The 26,299-nt window shown below is 49.1% G+C and overlaps 1 protein-coding gene across 1 annotated transcript in view; it reads right to left on the bottom strand.

The window, feature by feature from the left end:
• Positions 1–534: 534 nt before the first annotated feature.
• The window catches only part of ITGA2B (integrin subunit alpha 2b), a 55,985-nt gene continuing 30,220 nt past the window's right edge, over positions 535–26,299 (bottom strand). Inside the window, exons 18-30 of the mRNA XM_038753932.1 lie at positions 25,000–25,125; positions 24,848–24,915; positions 21,299–21,446; positions 16,099–16,191; positions 13,349–13,428; positions 11,456–11,536; positions 11,227–11,320; positions 8,754–8,906; positions 7,795–7,905; positions 6,145–6,258; positions 4,101–4,202; positions 3,812–3,931; positions 535–669 (exon numbers count right to left, since the gene is read on the bottom strand). Coding sequence (XP_038609860.1) covers positions 619–669; positions 3,812–3,931; positions 4,101–4,202; positions 6,145–6,258; positions 7,795–7,905; positions 8,754–8,906; positions 11,227–11,320; positions 11,456–11,536; positions 13,349–13,428; positions 16,099–16,191; positions 21,299–21,446; positions 24,848–24,915; positions 25,000–25,125 — 1,341 coding nt within the window. The 3' untranslated portion in view covers positions 535–618. The remainder of the gene's footprint in view (positions 670–3,811; positions 3,932–4,100; positions 4,203–6,144; positions 6,259–7,794; positions 7,906–8,753; positions 8,907–11,226; positions 11,321–11,455; positions 11,537–13,348; positions 13,429–16,098; positions 16,192–21,298; positions 21,447–24,847; positions 24,916–24,999; positions 25,126–26,299) is intronic.

The following is a 26,299-nucleotide window of genomic DNA, read 5'->3' as shown; positions in this document are numbered from 1 at the left end:
ACCATTATTATTATTAATCATTATATTAATTAATAATATACCATTAATAATTATTAATGATTACTAATGATGATGATATAATAATAATAATAAAAATGGCATTTATTAAGCGCTTTAGAGGTGAGGTAACTGAGGCTCGGAGAATAATAATAATAATAATGATAGTATTTATTAAGCGCTTACTGTGTGTAAAGCGCTGTTCTAAGCGCTGGGGAGGTTACAAGGTGATCAGGTTGTCCCACGGGGGGCTCACAGTCTCAATCCCCATTTTACAGATGAGGGAACTGAGGCCCAGAGAAGTGAAGTGACTTGCCCAAAGTCACCCAGCTGACACGTGGCAGAGCCGGGATTTGAACCCATGACCTCTGACTCCAAAGCCCGGGCTCTTTCCGTATAATGATGATAATAAGCCTGAGGTCCTTGCCCTCCTCCACGCCCTCCCCCAGCCCCTCTGGCAGGAGCTGTTGCCCAGTCCCACCCCAGTGAGGAAGGAAGTGGGCATTGGTGGGATCAGACCCTTTATTAGGGAACAAGGAGGGAGTGGAGGGAAGAGAGAGTTTGGCTTGAGTAGGGAGGCCCGGAATAGTGGGGATGGGGAAGAGGCAGGCCCACCGCTGGCTACTCTTCTTCCTCCTCGGTGGGAGGGCGGTTCCTCTTGAAGAAGCCGACCTGGAGGAGACAGTGGGTCACAAGAGGCCCCTGCCCTATATCATCATCATCAATCGAATTTATTGAGCGCTTACTATGTGCAGAGCACTGTACTAAGCGCTTGGGAAGTACAAATTGGCAACACATAGAGACAGTCCCGACCCAACAGCGGGCTCACAGTCTAAAAGGGGGAGACAGAGAACAAAACCAAACACACCAACAAAATAAAATAAATAGGGTAGATATGTACAAGTAAAATAAATAAATAAATAAATAGAGTAATAAATATGTACAACCATATACACATCTATACAGGTGCTGTGGGGAAGGGAAGGAGGTAAGATGGGGGGATGGAGAGGGGGACGAGGGGGAATGTTGCCAATTTGTTGCCAATTTGTACTTCCCAAGCGCTTAGCACAGTGCTCTGCACACAGTAAGCGCTCAATAAATACGATTGATGATGATGATGGCCACCCCCCACCAACCCCATTGCCCGCATCCTCCCCTCTCCCCCTCAACAATGATGGCATTTGTTAAGCCATCCAGGAGGCCTTCCCAGACTGAGCCCCTTCCTTCCTCTCCCCCTCGTCCCCCTCTACATCCCCACATCTTACCTCCTTCCCTTCCCCACAGCACCTGTATATACGTTTGTACAGATTTATTACTCTATTTATTTATTTATTTTACTTGTACATATCTATTCTATTTATTTTATTTTGTTAGTATGTTCGGTTTTGTTCTCCGTCTCCCCCTTTTAGACTGTGAGCCCACTGTTGGGTAGGGATTGTCTCTAGATGTTGCCAACTTGTACTTCCCAAGCGCTTAGTACAGTGCTCTGCACACAGTAAGTGCTCAATAAATACGACTGATTGATTGATTGATTGATTGATTAAGCACTTACTAGGTGCCAAGCATCGTACTAAGCGCTGAGAGGCCCCTGCCCTCATCCCGGACCATCGCCCGCATCCTCCCCTCTCCCGCTCAACAATGATGGCATTTGTTAAACACTTACTAGGTGCCAAGCACTGTACTAAGCGCTGGGATCGAACAAACAAATTGGGTCGGGCACAGTCCCTGTCCCACAAGGGGCGCACAGTCTTAATCACTGTCACAACTTCTCTGTGCCTCAGTTCCCTCATCTGTAAAATGGGGATGAAGACTGTGAGCCCCCCATGGGACAACCTGATCGCCTTGTAACCTCCCCAGCGCTTAGAACAGTGCTTTGCACAGAGTAAGCGCTTAATAAATGCCATTATTTATTCATTCATTCAATCATATTTATTGAGCGCTTACTGTGTGCAGAGCACTGGACTAAGCGCTTGGGAAGTCCAAGTTGGCAACATATAGAGACGGTCCCTACCCAACAGTGGGCTCACAGTCTAGAAGGGGGAGACAGAGAGCAAAACAAAACATATTAACAAAATAAAATAAATAGAATAAATATGTACAAATAAAATAAATGAATAAATAGAGTAATAAATACGTACAAACATATATACATATACACAAGTGTAGAGTGCTCTGCTCTACAATAGAGTAATATTTATTATTACTCTATTAATTATTATTAATCCTCATTCATTCATTCATTCAATCATATTTATTGAGCGCTTATTGTATGCAGAGCACTGTACTAAGCGCTCGGGAAGTACAAGTTGGCAACATATTTGACAGATGAGGTCACTGAGGTCCAGAGAAGCGAAGTGACTTGCCCAAAGTCACACAGCAGAAAAGTGGCGGAGCTGGGATTAGAACCCACGTCCTTCTGACTCCCAGGCCCGGTTGAATCTACTAGGCTATGCTGCTTCTCCATCAGTGCTTAGAACAGTGCTTTGCACATAGTAAGCGCTTAATAAATGTCATTATTATTATAATCTGCTCCCTCCACACACTTTCACCTCTCTCTGCCCCTCTAATCAGCGTGGCTCAGTGGAAAGAGCCCGGGTTTGGGAGTCAGAGGTCATGGGTTCGAATCCCGGCTCCGCCACATGTCTGCTGTGTGACCTTGGGCCAGTCACTTCACTTCTCGGAGCCTCAGTTCCCTCATCTGTAAAACGGGGATTAAGACTGTGAGCCCCACGTGGGACAACCTGATCACCTTGAATCCCCCCAGCACTTAGAACATTGCTTCACACATAGTAAGCGCTTAACAAATAATAATAATGGTATTTGTTAAGCTCTTACTATGTGCAAAGCACTGTTCTAAATGCTTTGTTACAAGGTGATCAGGTTGTTCATTCATTCATTCAATTGTATTTATTGAGTGCTTACTGTGTGCAGAGCACTGTACTAAGCGCTTGGGAAGTGCAAGTTGGCAATATATAGAGACGGTCCCTACCCAACAGAGGGCTCACAGTCTAGAAGGGGGAGACAGAGAACAAAACAAAACATATTAACAAAATAAAATAAATAGAATAAATATGTACAAGTAAAATAAATAGAGTAATAGGTAATAGAGTAATAGGTTGTCTCACGTGGGGCTCACAGTCTTAATCCCCATTTTGCAGATGAGGTAACTGAGGTGCAGAGAATAATAATAATACTAATGATGGCATTTGTTAAGGACCTACCATGTGCAAAGCACTGTTCTAAGCGCTGGGGAGGTTACAAGGCGATCAGGTTGTCTCACGGGGGGGCTCACAGTCTTAATCCCCATTTTACAGATGAGGTAACTGAGGCCCAGAGAACTGAAGTGACTTGCCCAAAGTCACACAGCTGACAATTGGCGGAGCCGGCATTTGAACCCATGACCTCTGACTCCCAATAATAATAATAATAATAATAATGGCATTTGTTAAGCGCTTACTATGTGCAAAGCACTGTTCTAAGCGCTGGGGGGATACAATGTGGTCAAGTTGTCCCACGTAGGGCTCACAGTCTTAATCCCCATTTTTCCAGATGAGGGAACTGAGGCTCGGAGAAGTGAAGTGACTTGCCCAAGGTCACACAGCAGAACTGTGGTGGAGCCGGGATTCGAACCCATGACCTCTGACTCCAAAGCCCGGGCTCTTTCCACTGAGCCACGCTGCTTCTCTAACAAATGCCATTCCAGCGCTGAGAACAGTGCGTGGCACATAGTAAGCGCTTAACAAATGCAATCATTGTTATTATTATCTGCCCACTGCAATGCCACCCAAACCCCCTCCCCTGGTGCCCAGCTCACCTTCCACATGGCCAGGATGGCGAGGGCCAGCAGCAGCAGCCCGCCGAACACGCCAACCACGACCCACCAGGTGGGAATCTCCCACTCCTCCGCGCTCACCCGCAGCAGATGGGTCGCCACCTGCGGTGGGGGGGGCCGGGCAAGGCAGCGAGGGGGTGCCCAGCTGGGTCAGGACCACCTTAGGCCCCAGCCTGGACCACCCAACCCCCAAACCACCCTCTCCACTGCCAGGTTTCAGCAGCCCCGACCCCAAGTCCCCAGCGCTTTGCCCCCCAACCCGAAGACCAACCAGGGCCTCTCCAGTGGGCAGCTTCTGGACTGGCACGGAGTAGGGCAGGGAGGAGACGTTGAACCAGGCCTGGGACTGGAGCACAAACTGGTCCAGAGGTCTCTGGCGGGCAGAGGGACAGAGGGACAATGGAGCTGGAAGGGCCCTGGTGTCCCCACGCACCCCAAGAAGACACACATACACACCCACGCGCTAATAATACCAATTATGAGCACTTCTTAAGCACTTACTAAGTGCCAATCACTGTTCTAAGCGCTGGGGTAGATACAAGCTAATCTGGTTGGACACAGCCCCTATCCCAGGTGGGGCTCACAGTCTTAATCCCCATTTTACAGATAATAATAATAATAATGATGATGATGATGGCATTTGTTAAGTGCTTACTATGTGCGAAGCACTGTTCTAAGCGCTGGGGGTTACAAGGTGATCAGGTTGTCCCACAGGGGGCTCATAGTCTTAATCCCCATTTTACAGATAATAATAATAATAATAATAATAATAATAATAATAATGATGATGGCATTTGTTAAGCGCTTACTATGTGCGAAGCACTGTTCTAAGCGCTAGGGGGGATACAAGGTGATCAGGTTGTCCCACGGGGGGCTCATAGTCTTAATCCCCATTTTACAGATAATAATAATGATAATGATGATGATGATGGCATTTGTTAAGCGCTTACTATGTGCGAAGCACTGTTCTAAGCGCTGGGGGGGATACAAGGTGATCAGGTTGTCCCACGGGGGGCTCATAGTCTTAAACCCCATTTTACAGATAATAATAATAATAATGATGGCATTTGTTAAATTAATCTGGTTGGACAAAGCCCCTATCCCAGGTGGGGTTCACAGTCTTAATCCCCATTTTACAGATCATAATAATAATAATGATGGCATTTGTTAAGCGCTTACTATGTGCGAAGCACTGTTCTAAGTGCTGGGGGGATACAAGGTGATCAGGTTGTCCCACAGGGGGCTCACAGTCTTAATCCCCATTTTACAGATAATAATAATAATAATGATGGCATTTGTTAAGCACTTACTATGTGCAAAGCACTGTTCTAAGCGCTGGGGGGATACAAGGTGATCAGGTTGTCCCAGATGGGGCTCACAGTCTTAATCACCACTTTACAGATAATAATAATAATAATGATGGCATTTATTAAGCGCTTACTATGTGCAAAGCACTGTTCTAAGCGCTGGGGGGGGATTCAAGGCGATCAGGTTGTCCCACATGGGGCTCACAGCCTTCATCCCCATTTTACAGATGAGGGAAGTGAAGTGACTCGCCCAAGATCACACAGCAGACATGTGGCGGAGTCAGGATTAGAACCCATGACCTCTGACTCCCAAGCCTGTGCGCTCTTTCCACTGAGTCACTGAGGCCCGGAGAAGTTCGTTCATTCACTCAATCATTCATTCAATCGTGAGCCCACTCTTTTAGACTGTGAGCCCACTCTTTTAGACTGTGAGCCCACTCTTTTAGACTGTAAGCCCACTGTTGGGTAGGGACTGTCTCTATATGTTGCCAATTTGTACTTCCCAAGCGCTTAGTACAGTGCTCTGCACATAGTAAGCGCTCAATAAATACGATTGATGATGATTATTTATTGAGGGCTTACTGTGTGCAGAGTGCTGTACTAAGCGCTTGGGAGAGTACAAGACAACAATAATCAATCAATCGTATTTATTGAGCGCTTACTGTGTGTAGAGCACTGTACTGAGCGCTTGGGAAGTACAAGTTGGCAACATACAGTGACAGTCCCTACCCAACAGTGGGCTCACAGTCTAAAAGATTGTCTAGAAGACAATAAATACATTCCCTGCCCACGAAGAGTTTACAGTCTACAGTCTAGAAGTGACTTGCCCAAGGTGACACAGCGGGCAGATGGGGGAGCCAGGATTAGAATCCTTCTGACTCTTAGGCTGGTGCCCTCGCACAAAACCACGCTACACATTCACGCCAACACGCGGGCAGCCCCGGCCAGCCCCCCGGCCCCCGCCACCCCGGCCGCTCCCGGGAGTGCCCAGGCCGGACGGGAGGGTACCTTGTCCACATGGACCATCCACAGGGCGGTATTCACCGTCACCATGACCCGCTGTTCCCGGTCCAGCCGTGCCAGCTCACACCGGATCTGGGTACACGGGGCCTCCCCGCAGCTCTGCCAAGGACAAGGACACCAGTGGCTTTCACTCCCAGCCCCCCTTCACCCTCTCCTCCCCCTACCACACTCCCCCTCGCCCTAGCCCTCCTCTCCCCTGGTCCCCTCCTTGACTTTCTGGGGTGTAGAGGCAGGAGAAAAATGCCCACCCCCTTTAAATCAATCAATCAATCGTATTTATTGAGCGCTTACTGTGTGCAGAGCACTGTACCAAGCGCTTGGGAAGTATAAATTGGCACCATTAAATCCAACAGACCACCACCCGTCTTCAAAGCCCTACTAAAATCCCACCTCCTCTATAATAATAATAATAATGTTGGTATTTGTTAAGCGCTTACTATGTGCCAAAGCACTGTTCTAAGCTCTGGGGTAGATACAAGGTAATCAGGTTGTCCCACGAGGGGCTCACAGTCTTCATCCCCATTTTACAGATGAGGGAACTGAGGCTCCAAGAAGTAAGTGACTCGCCCAAGGTCACACAGCAGACATAATAATAATAATAATGATAATGATGATGGCATTTGTTAATCGCTTACTATATGCAGAGCACTGTTCTAAGCGCTGGGTGGGGAATACAAGGTGATCAAGTTGTCCCACGTGGGGCTCACAGTCTTAGTCCCCATTTTACAGATGAGGTAACTGGGGCTCAGACAAGTTAAGTGACTTGCCCAAGGTCACACAGCAGACATAATAATAATAATAATAATGACATTTGTTAAGCGCTTACTATGTGCAGAGCACTAGGGGCGGGGGCGGATACAAGGTGATCAAGTTGTTCCACGTGGGGCTCACAGTCTTAGTCCCCATTTTACAGATGAGGTAACTGAGGCACAGAGAAGTTAAGTGACATGCCCAAGGTCTCACAGCAGACATGTGGCGGAGTCGGAATTCAAACCCATGACCACTGACTCCAAAGCCCGTGCTCTTTCCACTGAGCCACGCTGCTTCTCTGTGGTATTTGTTAAGCGCTTACTACTGGAAAGTACTGTTCTAAGATCTGGGATAGATACCAGTTTACCAGGTTGGACACAGTTTCTGTCCACATGGGGCTCACGGTCAGCCAGTCTATCATATTTATTGAATGCTTACTCTGTGCAGGACACTGTACTAAGCGCTGGGGAGAGTACAATAGAACGATATCATAGAGACATTCCCTCCCCCTTCTAGACTGTGAGCCCACTGTTGGGTAGGGACCATCTCTATATGTTGCCAACTTGGACTTCCCAAGCGCTTAGTACAGTGCTCTGCACACAGTAAGCACTCAATAAATACGACTGAATGAATGATTGCCCACAATGAGCTTAGAATCTAGAGGGGGAGGCAGACATTAATAGAAATGAAGACGACAGGGCGACGCAGAAGGGTGCGGAAGGCTCAGGGATTGTGATTTTAAGGTTTTGGGGTGACGGGGGAGAGAGCGGGAGACCCCCCTCTCCAATGGCACCCCCAAAAGTCTTGTCCCTGGAGTCTTCTGCTGTAGCGGGGGTGGGGAGGGAGGGTCAGCGGGCTGTGATGGGGGGTGGGAAGGGAACTCACCAAGGTCACAGACTCCGAGGTAAGGGGTGGCGTGGAGGGGGCCTCCCGCCTCTCTCGCTCGGGGGCCTCTTGGTCACTGTCGGACGTCGGGGTGGGCGTCCGGGGGACCAGCTTGGGGGGCAGAAGGAGGAGAGAAGGGGGTGATTCAGAGCCAGGGCAGCGGGGCCCCTACTCCCTTGCCCCTCACTGCCGCTCGTAATAATAATACGTGTCAGGCACTGTTCTAAGCGCTGGGATAGATAATCATAATAACAATAATGATGGCACTTGTTAAGCGCTTACTATGCGCAAAGCACTGTTCTAAGCGCTGGGGAGGATACAGGGTGATCAGGTTGTCCCACGGGGGGCTCACAGTCTTCATCCCCATTTTCCAGATGAGGGAACTGAGGCCCAGTGAAGCGAAGTGACTTGCCCCAAGTCACACAGCTGACGTGCGGCGGAGCCGGGATTAGAACCCACGACCACTGACTCCCAAGCCCGGGCTCTTTCCACTGAGCCACGCTGCTTCCTCAGGTTGGACGTAGTCCGTGTCATCATCATCATCATCAATCGTATTTATTGAGCGCTTACTATGTGCAGAGCACTGTACTAAGCGCTTGCTCACACTCTTAATCCCCATTTTCCCGGTGAGGTACTGAGGCCCACAGGAATAATAATAATAACGAGGGCATTTATTAAGCGCTTACTATGTGCAAAGCACTGTTCTAAGCGCTGGAGAGATTACAAGGTGATCAGGTTGTCCCACGGGGGGCTCACAGTCTTCATCCCCATTTGACAGATGAGGGAACTGAGGCTCAGAGAAGTTAAGTGACTTGCCCAAGGTCACACAAATGAAGCGACTTTCCCAAGGTCACCCAGCAGACACGTGGAGGAACTGGGATTCGAGCGCAGATTCTTCTGACCCCCGGGCCCGGGCTCTGCCCTCCCGCCCCCCGGTCCCCCGGCCCATCTTGTCTCACCCCAAGGGGGTCGGGGGCCGGGTGAGTGATGCATCGGAGGTCGTCCTGGGTCGTCACCCCCAGCACGTACAGGACGTCCCCTTCTTGCGAGCGGCTGGGGAAGCTTAGGAGCAGCAGTAGCCCGCTGACCGACCCCGGGCCCTTGTTGTAGACCTGCAGAGTGGTGGGCAGCCGGAGCCGGTCAGCAGGAGCCGGTCAGCAGGAGCAGGAGAAGGTCGAAAGTTCCGTCTAAAATCTAACCTCAATCCCCCCCGCTGCAATGCAGGCCGGGGATCGGGATGGGGAAGGGAGGAAGAGGGCCCGGAAGGAAAGGGAAGAAGAGGGGGATCCCAACGGGGGGCGGGGGAGGAAGGAGCCCCCTTTTAGACTGTGAGCCCACTGTTGGGTAGGGACTGTCTCTGTATGTTGTCAACTTGTACTTCCCAAGCGCTTAGTACAGTGCTCTGCACACAGTAAGCGCTCAATAAATACGATTGATGATGATGATGATGAAAGAGGGGGTCTGGGTGGGGAACGGACCAAGGGGGTCTGGATGGGGCAGTGGGCTGTGTGTTGGGGGTCAGGCCGGGAGGAGACCGGCACATCAAGGTGGGAGTGGGGCTAGAAAGAAGAAGAGGAGGTGGGCCTGCGAGGGAGCTGAAGGCACGGGGGTGCAATTCACTCATTCGATCGTATTTATTGAGCGCTTACTGTGTGCAGATCACTGGACTAAGCGCTTGGGAAGTCCAAGTTGGCAACATCTAGAGACGGTCCCTACCCAACAGCGGGCTCACAGTCTAGAAGGGGGAGACAGGGAACAAAACCGAACATATTAACAAAATAAAATCAATAGAATAAATATGTACAAATAAAATAGAGTAATAAATGCGTACAAACATATATACATAGATACAGGTGCTATGGGGAGGGGAAGGAGGTAAGGCGGGGGGAGGGGGAGGAGGGGGAGAGGAAGGAGGGGGCTCAGTCTGGGAAGGCCTCCTGGAGTGCAATGGGGGATGGAAGTGGGAGTGACTCCCCTCCCCAAGACAGAACAGGGAGGGCCGGGCCTGGATTAGCAGAATTTGGGCTGCTCACGTACACGCAGGTGTGTACACGCTATGTGTGTATATGCTATCCTCCTACCTCACCTCCCTTCTTTCCTTCTCCAGCCCAGCCCACACCCTCCGCTCCTCTGCCGCTAACCTCCTCACCGTTAGGCCTCTTTCTCACCCGTCCCGCCGTTGACCCCCGGCCCATGTCCCCCCCCCGGGCCCGGAATGCCCCCAATCCCTCTGCCCATCCGCCAAGCTCGCTCTCTTCCTCCCTTCAGAGCCCTACTGAGAGCTCACCTCCTCCAGGAGGCCTTCCCACACTCAGCCCCCTCCTTCCTCTCTCCCTCCCCCTCCCCACAGCACCTGTGTATATGTTTGTACAGTTTTATTACTCTATTTATTTTACTTATACATATTTACTATTCTATTTATTTTGTTAATGATGTGCATCTAGCCTTACTTCTATTTATTCTGATGACTTGACACCCGTCCACATGTTTGGTTTTGTTGTCTGTCTCCCCCTTCTAGAGTGTGAGCCCATTGTTGGGTAGGGACCGTCTCTCTATGTTGCCAACTTGTATTTCCCAAGCGCTTAGTCCAGTGCTCTGCACACAATAAGTGCTCAATAAATACGATTGAATGAATGAATGAATGAATACGATTGAATGAGTGAATGAATGAATACGATTGAATGAGTGAATGAATAAATACGATTGAATGAATGAATGAATACGATTGAATGAGTGAATGAATAAATACGATTGAATGAATGAATGAATAAATACGATTGAATGAGTGAATGAATAAATAAATACGATTGAATGAATGAATGAACACGAATGAATGAATGAATGAATACGATTGAATGAATGAATGAATACGATTGATTGATTGAATGAATGAATGAATACGATTGAATGAATGAATGAATACGATTGAATGAATGAATGAATACGATTGAATGAATGAATTAATGAATACGATTGAATGAATGAATGAATGAATGAATAAATGCGATTGAATGAATGAATAAATGTGAGGGGGGTAGGGGATATATTTATTCCATCATATTTATTGAGCTCTTGCTGTGTGCAGAGCACTGTATTAAGCTCTTGGGAGAGTACAATACAATAAACAGACACATTCCCTGCCCACAGCGAGCTTACAGCCTGGTGGGGGGGAGACCAACCGTTAGTAGAAATAAACAAATGACATTACAGATATGCTGCGGGGCTGGGACGGGGGGGTGGTGAACAAGGGAGCAAGTCAGGGCGATGCAGAATGAGGTGGGAGAAGAAGTATGTTGCCTACTTGTACTTCCCAAGCGCTTAGTACAGTGCTCTGCACACAGTAAGCGCTCAATAAATATGATTGAATGAATGAATGAAAGTAAGGTGGGTGTGGGGGGGGGGTACCCTGTGCCCCCTCAGTGGGCACTGTACCTCATAGGTGTGCTCCACCTTGGGTCCCAGGTCTTGGAGCCTCCATCTCCTTTCCGGGGCGGGCGGAAGCACCAGGGAGAGCGGGAGGGAATTCCTGGTCGGGGGGAGACCCAGCTGAGACCCCTGTCCACTTTTCCAGTTCCGGCCCTCACCCCCCACCCCCGGTTCCCCTAAAATGCATCCCACCCCGTTCTCCGGCTCGGCCGGTGATCCCTGACCCCCGGCTCACCCTCGCAGCTCCAAGTGGGCAGCAGCCCGGATGGCAACGTCCAGCTCCACGGGGACGCTCGTCGGGTTCTGGCTGTTCTTGCTGTGAAGGGAAGGCGGCCAATCAATCAATCAATCAATTAATCGTATTTATTGAGCGCTTACTGTGTGCAGAGCACTGTACTAAGCGCTTGGGAAGTCCAAGTTGGCAACATATACAGTCCCTACCCAACAGTGGGCTCACAGTGAGGCTGGGGCCGGGGGTGGCACGGGGGCAGGGGGTAACCCCCCCCAAAAGCGTCTGTCCTGGTTGGCACTCCGGGCCCCACCTCCCCCCTGCAAGGCCCAGGTTGGGGCAGCAACCAGGGAGAGGGGTGGAGGTGGCAGGAGGAATTGGGGGGAGACTTGAGACAGAACTTTCTGCAGGAGAGCCATCCGGCCTAATAATAATAATAATAATAATGATGGCATTTATTACTATGTGCAAACCACTGTTCTAAGCGCTGGGGAGGTTACAAGGTGATCTGGTTGTCCCACGGGGGACTCGCAGTTTTCATCCCCATTTTACAGATGAGGAAACTGAGGCCCAGAGAAGTGAAGTGACTTGCCCAAAGTCACACAGCTGACAACTGGCGGAGCCGGCATTTGAACCCGTGACCACTGACTCCAAAGCCCGGGCTGTTCCCATTGAGCCACGCTGCTTCTCAAATTGGTGGATTTGAACTCACGACCTCTGACTCCAAAGCCTGGGCTCTTCCCACTGAGCCACGCTGCTTCTCAAATTGGTGGATTTGAACTCACGACCTCTGACTCCAAAGCCTGGGCTCTTCCCACTGAGCCACACTGCTTCTCAAATTGGTGGATTTGAACCCACAACCTCTGACTCCAAAGCCCAGGCTCTTTTCCACTCAGCCCTAGAGGGAGGGCGGGGGCCAGGCAGCCTTTTGATGTTCCCCCACAGCCCAAGGGACGAAGGGACGGTTATTCCGTCAGTCAGTCAGTCAGTCAGTCAGTCAATGAGTCGTATTTATTGAGCGCTTACTGTGTGCAGAGCACTGCACTGAGCGCTTGGGAGAGTATGATAGAATAATAAACCAACACTGTCCTTGCCTATTATGAGCTTACAGTCTAGAAGGGGAGACGGACAATAATAGAAATAAATACAAGAAATACAAGAAAAACTTGTACTTCCCAAGCGCTTAGTCCAGTGCTCTGCACACAGTAAGCGCTCAATAAATACGATTGAATGAATGAATGAATCAATGAATAAATAAATGACAGATAGGGACATAAGGGCTGTGGAGCTGGGAGGTCGGGTGGGTAAAGGGAGCAAGTCAGGACGACTCAGAAGGGAGTGGGAGAAGAGGAAAGGAGGGCTTAGGTAGGGAAGGCCTCCTGGAGGAGATGGGCCTTCAATAAGGTTTTGAAGGGACAGAGGACATCCCTTCCAAAAGCCGCTGTCCTGGACACCACTCCACCCCACCTTCCCTCAGCACAGTCCAAACTGGGACAGCAAGCAGGGAGAAGGGCGGGGGAAGCAGGCCTGTATCGCAGCAGGACGGATTGGGGTTAGATCATTCATTCATTCAATCGTATTTATCGAGCGCTTACTGTGTGCAGAGCACTGTACTCAGCGCTTGGGAAGTCCAAGTCGGCAACGTAGAGAGACGGTCCCTACCCAACAACGGGCTCACAGGCTAGAAGGGGGGGACAGACGACCAAACATGGAGAAGGGGTTAGACTTTAGACAGAACTTTCGGACCGCGAGTGGTCCGGCGTGGAGGGAGGGGGAGGACCAAGCAGACTTTTGAAGTTCCCACCCAGCCGAAGGGCCTGTGAGTCTGTGAGCCGGGGAGTTGGGGGGTCTCAGGGGAACGGGACCCCGGATTGGGGCAGTGTGAGGGGCGCCTGTTACCTCGTCAGCTGCAGCCAGAACGTGGCCTTGTCTCCGGCCTCCTCCAGGTTACTGACGCTCACCAGCACCGACACGGCCATCTGTACCAAGTTGTTAGGATGTTTGGTTTTGTTCTCTGTCTCCCCTTTTAGACTGTGAGCCCACTGTTGGGTAGGGACTGTATATGTTGCCAATTTGTACTTCCCAAGCGCTTAGTACAGTGCTCTGCACATAGTAAGCGCTCAATAAATACGACTGATGATGATATGTTGCCGACTTGGACTTCCCAAGCGCTTAGTACAGTGCTCTGCACACAGTAAGCGCTCAATAAATACGATTGATTGATTGATTGATTGATTGAAGTTAGGGGTGGGCATGGGAGGGGGCACCACCCTCACCTAGGAATGCCCAGCAGCCCGCCAGCCTGAGCCCCAAACCTTCCCAGCTCTGCTTCCTGAGAGATCCAACCCAAATTTCCTCCCGCCCATCCTTTTTTTTATATACACAATGGTATTTATTAAGTGCTTACTAGCACTGCCCCAAGTATAATAATAACAACAATAATAATGGTATTTATTAATAATAATAACATAGTAAGCGCTTAATAAATGCCATTATTATTATTAGCAAATAATAATAATAATGATGGCATTTATTAAGCGCTTACTATGTGCAAAGCACTGTTCTAAGCGCTGGGGAGGTTACGAGGTGATCAGGTTGTCATCATCATCATCAATCGTTAAGCGCTTACTATGTGCAAAGCACTGTTCTAAGCGCTGGGGAGGTTACGAGGTGATCAGGTTGTCATCATCATCATCAATCGTATTTATTGAGTGCTTACTGTGTGCAGAGCACTGTACTAAGCGCTTGGGAAGTACAAATTGGCAACATATAGAGACAGTCCCTACCCAACAGTGGGCTCACAGTCTAAAAGGGGGAGACAGAGAACAAAACCAAACATACTAACAAAATAAAATAAATAGACTAGATATGTACAAGTAAAATAAATAAATAAATAGAGTAATAAATGGGGCTCACAGTCTTCATCCCCATTTTACAGATGAGGTAACTGAGGCCCAGAGAAGTGAAGTGACTTGCCCAAAGTCACACAGCTGACAATTGGGAGAGCCGGGATTTGAACCCATGACCTCTGACTCCAAATAATAATAATAATAATAATGGCATTTATTAAGTGCTTACTATGTGCAAAGCACTGTTCTAAATGCTGGGGAAGTTACAAGGTGATCAGGTTGCCCCACAGGGAGCTCACAGTCTTAATCCCCATTTTACAGATGAGGTCACTGAGGCCCAGAGAAGTGAAGTGACTTGCCCGAAGTCACACAGCTGACAATTGGCAGAGCCGGGATTTGAACCCATGATCTCTGACTCCAAAGCCCGGGCTCTTTCCATTGAGCCACGCTGCTTCTCGCTTACTATGTGTAAGGTTGTTGTAAACACTGGGGTAGATACGAGCTAACCAGGTTGGACACCTTCCCTGTCCCACAGGGCGCTCGCAGTCTTCATCCCCATTTTACAGATGAGGAAACTGAGGCCTAGAGAAGTGAAGTGACTGGTCCAAGGTCACACAGCAGGCACGTGGCAGAGCCGGGATTAGAATCCTTCTAATCCTTAGAATCCTTCTGATTCTAATTCTAAACAGAGAAGCAGCGTGGCTCAGTGGAAAGAGCCCGGGCTTTGGAGTCAGAGGTCCTGGGTTCAAATCCCAGCTCCGCCAATTGTCAGCTGGGTGACTTTGGGCAAGTCACTGCACTTCTCTGGGCCTCAGTTACCTCACCTGTAAAATGGGGATTAAGACTGTGAGCCCCACATGGGACAACCTGATTGCCTTGTATCCCCCCCCAAGTGCTTAGAGCAGTGCTTTGCACATAGTAAGCAAAGCACAGTTCTTTTAGACTGTGAGCCCACTGTTGGGCAGGGACTGTCTCTATATGTTGCCAATTTGTACTTCCCAAGCGCTTAGTACAGTGCTCTGCACACAGTAAGCGCTCAATAAATACGATTGATTAGAAAGCAGCGTGGCTCAGTGGAAAGAGCACGGGCTTTGGAGTCAGAGGTCATGGGTTCGAATCCCGCCTCCACCACATGTCTGCTGTGTGATCTTGGGCAGGTCACTTAACTTCTCTGAGCCTCAGTTACCTCATCTATAAAATGGGGATTAAGACTGTGAGCTCCACGTGGGACAACCTGATCACTTTGTATCCCCCAAGCGCTTAGAACAGTGCTCTGCACATAGTAAGCGCTTAACAAATGCCAACATTATTATGGAGAAGCAGCGTGGCTCAGTGGAAAGAGCACGGGCTTTGGAGCCAGAGGTCATGGGTTCGAACCCCAGCTCCACCACATGTCTGCTGTGTGACCTTGGGCAAGTCACTTAACTTCGAGCCTCAGTTACCTCATCTGTAAAATGGGGATGATAACTGTGAGCCCCATGCGGGACAACCTGATCACCTTGTATCCCCCCCAGCGCTTAGAACAGTGCTTTGCACATAGTAAGCGCTTAACAAATGCCATTATTATTATTATTATTATAGTAAGCGCTTAACAAATACCATTATTATTATTATTATTATTATTATTATTATTATTATTATTATTATTATTATCATTCCCAGGCCTGGGCTCTAGCCACTGAGCCGTGCTGCTTCTCCTTTCCCAGCCCCTCCCCAAAGCCCCCACCCTCTGCCTGTGCCCACCCCCCACCCCCCCAAACCCCTCCCCCGGGGCCACTGCCTCAGTGGGCCCCCACTCACCCTGACTCCCTTCTTCATGGGGTTGCCCAGCTCACACAGGACGAGCCGAGATTCGTTCTCCTTCTTCTGGCTACAGGTGAGTTTCTCAAAGCCCTAGATAGTGTTGGTATTTGTTAAGCGCTTACTATGTGCTAAGCACTGTTCTAAGCACTGGGGGGAATACAAGGAGATCAGGTTATCCCACGGGGGGCTCACAGTCTTCATCCCCATTTTCCAGATGAGGGAACTGAGGCCCAGAGAAGTGAAGCAGCTTGCCCAAGGTCACACAGCAGACATGCGGGAGAAGCAGCGCGGCGTAGTAGAAAGAGCCCAGGGTTTGGAGTCAGAGGTCATGGGTTCAAATCCCGGCTCCTCCACTTATCAGCTGGGTGACTTTGGGCAAGTCACTTCACATCTCTGGGCCTCAGTTACCTCATCTGTAAAATGGGGATGAAGACTGGGAGCCCCCCGTGGGACAACCTGATCACCTTGTGCTTAGAACAGTGCTTTGCACATAGTAAGCGCTTAATAAATGCTATCATTATTCTTATGTGGGGGAGGCGGGATTCGAACCCATGACCTGAGACTCCCAAGCCCGCGCTCTTTCCACTGAGCCACGCGGCTTCTCGATGGGGCAGGGTTCATTCAGTCACTCAATCGTATTTATTGAGCGCTTACTGTGTGCAGAGCACTGTACTAAGCGCTTGGGAGGTACAAGTTGGCAACATAGAGAGACGGCCCCTACCCAACAGTGGGCTCACAGTCTAGAAGAATTGTGGGACAGGGAGGGTGTGTGTCGGAGTGTGTGGGGCGGGGGGTGTTGATGAAGACTGTGAGCCCGCCGTGGGACAACCTGATCACCTTGTAACCTCCCCAGCGCTTAGAACAGTGCTTTGCACATAGTAAGTGCTTAAGAAATGCCATCATTATTATTATTATTATTATTGTGTGAGCGCTGACGAACAGGGTTGTGGGGCAGAAGGGGGTTTCAGCAGGGGTGTTTGTGTCAGGGTTGTGGAGCAGGTTGTGTGGGAGGGTTTCATTCATTCAACCGTATTTATTGAGCGCTTACTGAGTGCAGAGCACTGTACTAAGCGCTTGGGAAAGGACAATATAACAATAAATTGCCACGTTTCCTGCCCAATGCGGGGCAGTGTCTTGTGGCAGGAAGACTGGGACCAGGCGACAAGAATGGGCAGCATGCTCAGGGATGGAGGGGAGGTCATGCCCTGTGTCTGTTGTAGTGTACTCTCCCCAGCGCTCAGTACAGTGCTCTGCACACAGTAAGCGCTCAATAAATACGACTGACTGAATGAATACAGAATTGTCAGAACAAAGGACGATTTTGACACCTGTCTCCATGTTTTGTTTTGTTCATTCATTCATTCAATCGTATTTATTGAGCGCTTACTGTATGCAGACCACTGTACTAAGCGCTTGGGAAGTACGAGTTGGCAACATAGACGGTTTTGTTGTGTGTCTCCCCCTTCTAGACTGTGAGCCCGTTGTCGGGCAGGGACCGTCTCTATATGTTGCTGACTTGGACTTTCCAAGCGCCTAGTCCAGTGCTCTGCACACAGTAAGCGCTCACTAAATACGATTGAATGAATAGACTGTGAGCTTATGTTTGTACAGATTATTACTCTATTTTACTTGTACATATTTACTATTCTATTTATTTTATTTTGTTAATGTGTTTTGTTTTGTTGTGTGTCGCCCGCTTCTAGACTGTGAGCCCATAGTTGGGTAGGGACCGTCTCTATATGTTGCCAACTTGTACTACCCAAGCGCTTAGTACAGTGCTCTGTACACAGTAAGTGCTCAATAAATACAATTGATTGATTGATTGATTCTAGACTGTGAGCCCGCTGTTGGGTAGGGACCGTCTCTATATGTTGCCAAGCTGTACTTCCCAAGCGCTTAGTCCAGTGCTTTGCACACAGTAAGCGCTCAATAAATACGATTGAATGAATGAATGAATACGATGGCATTATTAAGCGCTTACTATGTGCAAAGCACTGTACTAAGCACTGGGAAGGTTACAAGGTGATCAGGTTGTCCCATGGGGGGGGGGGGGGGGGGTGCTCACATGAATGAATGAATCACTCAATCGTATTTATTGAGCGCTTACTGTGTGCAGAGCACTGTACTAAGCGCTTGGGAAGTCCAAGTTGGCAACACATAGAGACGGCCCCTACCCAACAGTGGGCTCACAGTCTAGAAGGGGGAGACAGAGAATGAAACAAAACATATTAACAAAATAAAATAAATAGACTAGATATGTACAAGTAGCCCACTGTTGGGTAGGGACTGTTTCTATATGTTGCCAACTTGTACTTCCCAAGCGCTTAGTACAGTGCTCTGCACACAGTAAGCACTCAATAAATACGATTGATTGATTGATTGATTGATTGAAGTAAAATAAAATGAATGAATGAATGAATGACTGCATGAATGCTCCCTGGGTGGGGTTCTAGACTGTGAGCCTGCTGTTGGGTGGGGACTGTCTCTATGTGTTGCCGACTTGTACTTCCCAAGCGCTTAGTACAGTGCTCTGCACACAGTAAGCACTCAATAAATACGATTGATTGATTGATTGATCGTGGGCACAGGGAAGTTTAGCTGGCCCATCTGGGAGTCCCGAGGGGGACAGATGACCCCCCAGAACACGTAGGAAGACCCCCCCATGGGGTGGCACCACTGGGCGAGGGCTAGGGCCCATCTCTAGATGTTATATATATATATATATGTTTGTACGTATCCATTACTCTATTTTACTTGGGCATATTTATTACATTTATATTATTTTGTTAATATGTTTAGTTTTGTCGTCTGTCTCCCCCTTCTAGACTGTGAGCCCGCTGTTGGGTAGGGACCGTCTCTAGATGTTTTATATATATATATATATATATATATATATATATATATATATATATATACATATATATATGTGTGTGTGTATATATGTTTGTATATTTATTATTGTTTATTTTATTTGTACATATTTATTCTATTTATTTTATTTTGTTAACATGTTTCGTTTTGTTATCTGTCTCCCCCTTCTAGGCTGTGAGCCTGCTGTTGGGTAGGGACCGTCTATATATATGTATATGTATACATGTACATATATATGTTTATATATATATTTGTGTATATATGTATGTATTTATTACTCTATTTTATGTGTACATATTCTACTTATTTTATTTTGTTACTATGTTTTGTTTTGTCGTCTGTCTTCCCCTTCTAGACTGTGAGCCCGCTGTTGGGTAGGGACCGCCTCTAAATGTTGCCAACTTGGACTTCCCAAGCGCTTAGTCCAGTGTTCTGCACACAGGAAGCGCTCAATAAATACGATTGAATGAATGAATGAGATTGGGTCATTCATTCATTCCTTCGCTCGTATTTATTGAGCGCTTACTGTGTGCAGAGCAGTGGACGAAGGCCCTCGCCAAGGGAATGAATGAATGAAGAGATTGGGTCATTCATTCATTCCTTCGCTCGTACTTATTGAGCGCTTACTGTGTGCAGAGCAGTGGACGAAGGCCCTCGCCAGGGGAATGAATGAATGAATGAATGAGATTGGGTCATTCATTCATCCCTTCGCTCGTACTTATTGAGCGCTTACTGTGTGCAGAGCAGTGGACGAAGGCCCTCGCCAGGGGAATGAATGAATGAATGAATGAGATTGGGTCATTCATTCATCCCCTCGCTCGTACTTATTGAGCGCTTACTGTGTGCAGAGCAGTGGACGAAGGCCTTCGCCAGGGGAATGAATGAATGAGATTGGGTCATTCATTCATCCCTACGCTCGTACTTATTGAGCGCTTACTGTGTGCAGAGCAGTGGACGAAGGCCCTCGCCAGGGGAATGAACGAATGAATGAGATTGGGTCATTCATTCATTCATTCCTTCGCTCGTACTTATTGAGCGCTTACTGTGTGCAGAGCAGTGGACGAAGGCCCTCGCCAGGGGAATGAATGAATGAATGAATGAGATTGGGTCATTCATTCACTCCCTCGCTCGTACTTATTGAGCGCTTACTGTGTGCACAGCAGTGGACGAAGGCCCTCGCCAGGGGAATGAGATTGGGTCATTCATTCATCCCTTTGCTCGTACTTATTGAGCGCTTACTGTGTGCAGAGCAGTGGACGAAGGCCCTCGCCAGGGGAATGAATGAATGAATGAATGAGATTGGGTCATTCATTCATCCCTTCACTCGTACTTATTGAGCGCTTACTGTGTGCAGAGCAGTGGACGAAGGCCCTCGCCAGGGGAATGAATGAATGAAGAGATTGGGTCATTCATTCATCCCTTCGCTCGTACTTATTGAGCGCTTACTGTGTGCAGAGCAGTGGACGAAGGCCCTCGCCAGGGGAATGAATGAATTAAGAGATTGGGTCATTCATTCATCCCTTCGCTCGTACTTATTGAGCGCTTACTGTGTGCAGACCAGTGGACGAAGGCCCTCGCCAGGGGAATGAATGAATGAATGAATGAGATTGGGTCATTCATTCATTCCTTCGCTCGTACTTATTGAGCGCTTACTGTGTGCAGAGCAGTGGACGAAGGCCCTCGCCAGGGGAATGAATGAATGAATGAATGAGATTGGGTCATTCATTCATCCCTTCGCTCGTACTTATTGAGCGCTTACTGTGTGCAGAGCAGTGGACGAAGGCCCTCGCCAGGGGAATGAATGAATGAATGAATGAATGAGATTGGGTCATTCATTCATCCCTTCGCTCGTACTTATTGAGCGCTTACTGTGTGCAGAGCAGTGGACGAAGGCCCTCGCCAGGGGAATGAATGAATGAATGAATGAATGAGATTGGGTCATTCATTCATTCCTTCGCTCGTACTTATTGAGCGCTTACTGTGTGCAGAGCAGTGGACGAAGGCCCTCGCCAGGGGAATGAATGAATGAAGAGATTGGGTCATTCATTCACTCCTTCGCTCGTACTTATTGAGCGCTTACTGTGTGCAGAGCAGTGGACGAAGGCCCTCGCCAGGGGAATGAATGAATGAATGAATGAGATTGGGTCATTCATTCACTCCCTCGCTCGTACTTATTGAACGCTTACTGTGTGCAGAGCAGTGGACAAAGGCCCTCGCCAGGGGAATGATTGGGTCATTCATTCATCCCTTCGCTCGTACTTATTGAGCGCTTACTGTGTGCAGAGCAGTGGACGAAGGCCCTCGCCAGGGCCCCGGCGGGTCTTACCTGTTGGGTGGTCGCCGCCCGCATGAAGTGGGTGCTGGGGGGCAAACGCAGGGCCAGCTCCGCCTCGTAGGCCCCTTCGCCCTCGTTGGCCGCGGCCACGTGGAGCTCCAGCACGTTGTCCGCGCCCACCAAGAGGGGACCACCCGACCTGGGGCGCGGCCGGGCCGGGGAGAGGGCACAGGCTGGCACCACCAACGGTTGGACACGCGGACCGGTCGGTGGGTGGGTGGGTGGGCGGGTGGGCGAGCAGAACAATAATAATAATAATGGCATTTATGAAGCGCTTACTATCTGCAAAGCACTGTTCTAAGCACTGGGGTGGTACAAAGTAATCAGGTTGTCCCACGTGGGGCTCCCAGTCTTCATCCCCATTTTCCAACTGAGGGAACTGAGGCCCAGAGAAGTGAAGTGACTTGCCCAAAGTCACCCAGCTGACAATTGGTGGGAGCCGGGATTTGAACCCGTGACCTCTGACTCCAAAGCCCGGGCTCTTTCCACTGAGCCACGCTGCTTCTGTAATAATGGCATTTATTGAGCGCTTACTATGCGCAAAGCACTGTTCTAAGCGCTGGGGAGGTTACAAGGCGATCAGGTTGTCCCATGGGGGGCTCACAGTCTTAATCCCCACTGTTGGGTAGGGACCGTCTCTATATGGTGCCAACTTGGACTTCCCAAGCGCTTGGTCCAGTGCTCTGCACACAGTAAGCGCTCAATAAATACGATTGATTGATTGATTGATTGATAGTAATAATTACGGCATCCATTAAGCACTTACTATGTGCCCAGCGCTGTTCTTTAGAGCCGGAGGGAGAAAGCTCATTGTGGGCAGGGAACACGTCTGTTTATTAATCGAGCATTCCATTTTCCAGATGAGGGAACTGAGGCCCAGAGAAGTGAAGTGACTTGCCCAAAGTCACCCAGCTGACAATTGGTGGAAGCCGGGATTTGAACCCATGACCTCTGACTCCAAAGCCCGGGCTCTTTCCACTGAGCCATACTGCTTCTGTAATAATGGCATTTATTAAGCGCTTACTATGCGCAAAGCACTGTTCTAAGCGCTGGGGAGGTTACAAGGCGATCAGGTTGTCCCAAGGGGCTCACAGTCTTAATCCCCACTGTTGGGTAGGGACCGTCTCTATATGGTGCCAACTTGGACTTCCCAAGCGCTTAGTCCAGTGCTCTGCACACAGTAAGCGCTCAATAAATACAATTGATTAATTGATTGATTGATAGTAATAATTACGGCATCTGTTAAGCACTTACTATGTGCCCAGCACTGTTCTTTAGAGCCAGAGGGAGAAAGCTCATTGTGGGCAGGGAACGCGTCTGCTTATTATCCGAGCAGAGAAGCAGCGTGGCTCAGTGGAAATCAATCAATCAATCAATCGATCGTATTTATTGAGCGCTTACTGTGTGCAGAGCACTGGACTAAGCGCTTGGGAAGTACAAGTCGGCAACACACAGTGACGGTCCCTACCCAGCAAAAGAAAGAGCCCGGGCTTGGGAGCCAGAGGTTGTGGGTTCTAATTCCGACTCCGCCACATAATAATAATAATAATAATTATAATAATAATAATAATGGCATTTATTAAGCGCTTACTCTGTGCAAAGCACTGTTCTAAGCGCTGGGGAGTTTACAACGTGATTGGGTTGTCCCACGGGGGCTCACCATCTTCATCCCCATTTTACAGATGAGGGAACTGAGGCCAGAGAAGTGAAGTGACTTGCCCAAAGTCACACAGCTGACAATTGGCAGAGCCGGGATTTGAACCCATGATTTCTGATTCCAAAGCCCGGGCTCTTTCCACTGAGCCGCACTGCTTCTCTGTCAGCTGTGTGACCTTGGGCGAGTCACTTTACCTTCTCTGAGCCTCAGTTACCTCATCTGTAAAATGGGGATTAAGACTATGAGCCCCGTGTGGTACAGGGACTGTGTCCAGCCCGATTAGCTTGTAATAATAATGATAATAAAAATAATAATGGCATTTGTTAAGAGAACAGTGCTTTGCACAGAGTAAGCACTTAATAAATGCCATTATTACTATTATTATTATTATTATGTTACCTCATCTGTAAAATGGGGATTAAGACTGTGAGCCCCACGAGGGACAATCTGATCACCTTGTATCCCCCCCAGCGCTTAGAACAGTGCTTTCCAGATAGTAAGCGCTTAACAAATGCCATTATTATTATTATTATTATTACTATTGTACTCTAAATGTTTAGTACAGTGCTCTGCACACAGTAGGCTCTCAATAAGTACGATTAAATGAATAAACGAATGAATGAATGAGGCACGGAGGGATGGATACAGCCCGGGCCTAAGAGTCAGAGGGACCTGGGTTCTAATCCTGTCAGGGACAGGTCCTGGGTGTGGGACCGGTCTGAGGATGGGGTCGGGGGTGCTTAATACAGTACCCGGCACATAGTAAGTGCTTAACAAATACCATAACTATTACTATTATTATTATAGGGAGGGATCAGGGACCAGGGTGGAATCAGGGCCGGGGTCAGGGCCAGGTCCTGGGTGTGGAACCGGTCCGAGGATGGGGTTGGGGGTGCTTAGTACAGTCCCCGGCACATAGTAAGCGCTTAACCAATACCATAAGGATAATAATAATTATTATGGGACGGGATCAGGGACCAGGGTGGAATCAGGGCCGGCGTCAGGGCCAGATCCTGGGTGTGGGACGGTCCGAGGACGGGGTTGGGGGTGCTTAGTACAGGCCCCGGCACATAGTAAGCACTTAACCAATACCATAATAATAATAATTATTATGGGACGGGATCAGGGACCAGGGTGGAATCAGGGCCGGCATCAGGGCCAGATCCTGGGTGTGGGACGGTCCGAGGATGGGGCTGGGCGTGCTTAGTACAGTCCCCGGCACATAGTAAGTGCTTAACCAATACCATAATGATAATAATAATTATTACGGGACGGGATCAGGGACCAGGGTGGAATCAGGGCCGGCTTCAGGGCCAGATCCTGGGTGTGGGATGGTCCAAGGACGGGGTTGGGCGTGCTTAGAACAGTCCCCGGCACATAGTAAGCGCTTAACCAATACCATAATGATAATAATAATTATTATGGGACGGGATCAGGGACCTGGGTGGAATCAGGGCCGGCGTCAGGGCCAGGTTCTGGGTGTTTATTTATTTATTTATTTTATTTGTCCATATCTATTCTATTTATTTTATTTTGTTAGCATGTTTGGTTTTGTTCTCTGTCTCCCCCTTTTAGACTGTGAGCCCACTGTTGGGTAGGGCCTGTCTCTATATGTTGCCAATTTGTACTTCCCAAGCGCTTAGTACAGTGCTCTGCACATAGTAAGCGCTCAATAAATACGATTGATGATGATGATGTGGGACACCAAAGGACGGGGTTGGGGGTGCTTAGTACAGTCCCCGGCACATAGTAAGCGCTTAACCAATACCATAATGATAATAATAATTATTATGGGATGGGATCAGGGGCCAGGGTGGAATCAGGGCCGGCGTCAGGGTCAGGTCTGGGGTCAGGGGTCAGGGGTCAGGGGTCAGGGGGCTTACACGTTGGCGAGGAGCCGTAGCTGGGGCACGCAGACATTGTCCTCCCCGCAGTCCAGTACGATGCGAGTCTGGAGGGGTGGGGGGTGGGGGGGGTCACACCGGGCCATGAGGGGCACCCACCTCCCCAGGCCCACCCCCTGCCCCGCCCTCACCTGCTCCTGCACATACGTGTCACCATACAGCACGGGGGGCAGCGGGAGGGTCCCGTCCACGGCTCCCAGCGTCAGGTTCAGGCTCAGCACGATGGGACTCAGTTTATCCCGGAACTCAGCCTCGTCCTGGAAGTGGGGGCCGGACGGTCAACTCCTCGTCCAGCGCTTCGAACAGTGCTCGGCACGCGGCGAGCGCTTAACAGATAATGATAAGAGCATGGCTGGGGTCTCAGTTGGTGGCTCATTGGAAAGAGCCCGGGCTTTGGAGTCAGAGGTCATGGGTTCAAATCCCGGCTCCTCCAATTGTCAGCTGTGTGACTTTGGGCAAGTCACTTCACTGCTCTGGGCCTCAGTTACCTTCATCTGGAAAATGGGGATTAAGACTGTGAACCCCAAGTGGGACAACCTGATCACCTTGCATCCTCCCCAGCGCTTAGAACAGTGCTTTGCACATAGTAAGCGCTTAACAAATGCCATCATCATTATTATTATTATTATTACTATGTGCCAAGCCCTGCCAAGTACTGTGCCAAGTACAGTGCTCTGTACTGTACTGTAAGCGCTCAATAAATACGATTGATGATGATGATGAACAAATGCCATCATTATTATTACTATGTGCCAAGCCCTGTTCGAAGCGCTGGGGAGGCTGAGAAGCAGCGCGGCTCAATGGAAGGGCTTTGGAGTCAGAGGTCATGGATTCAAATCCCGGCTCTGCCATTTGTCAGCTGTGTGACTTTGGGCAAGTCACTTCACTTCTCTGGGCCTCAGTTCCCTCATCTGTAAAATGGGGATTAAGACTGTGAGCCCCCCGTGGGACAACCTGATCACCTTGCATCCTCCCCAGCGCTTAGAACAGTGCTTTGCACATAGTAAGCGCTTAACAAATACCATCATCATTATCCCAAGCACTTAGTACAGTGCTCTGCACACAGTAAGCGCTCAATAAATACGATTGATGATGATGATGAAAAAATGCCATCATTATTATTACTACGTGCCAAGCCCTGTTCGAAGCGCTGGGGAGGCTGAGAAGCAGCCTGGCTCAATGGAAGGGCTTTGGAGTCAGAGGTCATGGGTTCAAATCCCGGCTCCTGCAATTGTCAGCTGTGTGACTTTGGGCAAGTCACTTCACTGCTCTGGGCCTCAGTTACCTTCATCTGGAAAATGGGGATTAAGACTGTGAACCCCAAGTGGGACAACCCGATCACCTTGTATCCTCCCCAGTGCTTAGAACAGTGCTTTGCACATAGTAAGCGCTTAACAAATACCATCATCATTATCCCAAGCGCTTAGTACA

The sequence above is a fragment of the Tachyglossus aculeatus genome, chromosome 11 (genome assembly GCF_015852505.1).
Source record: "Tachyglossus aculeatus isolate mTacAcu1 chromosome 11, mTacAcu1.pri, whole genome shotgun sequence".
NCBI lineage: Eukaryota > Metazoa > Chordata > Mammalia > Monotremata > Tachyglossidae > Tachyglossus > Tachyglossus aculeatus.
This window is presented reverse-complemented; position numbering and strand designations above follow the sequence as displayed.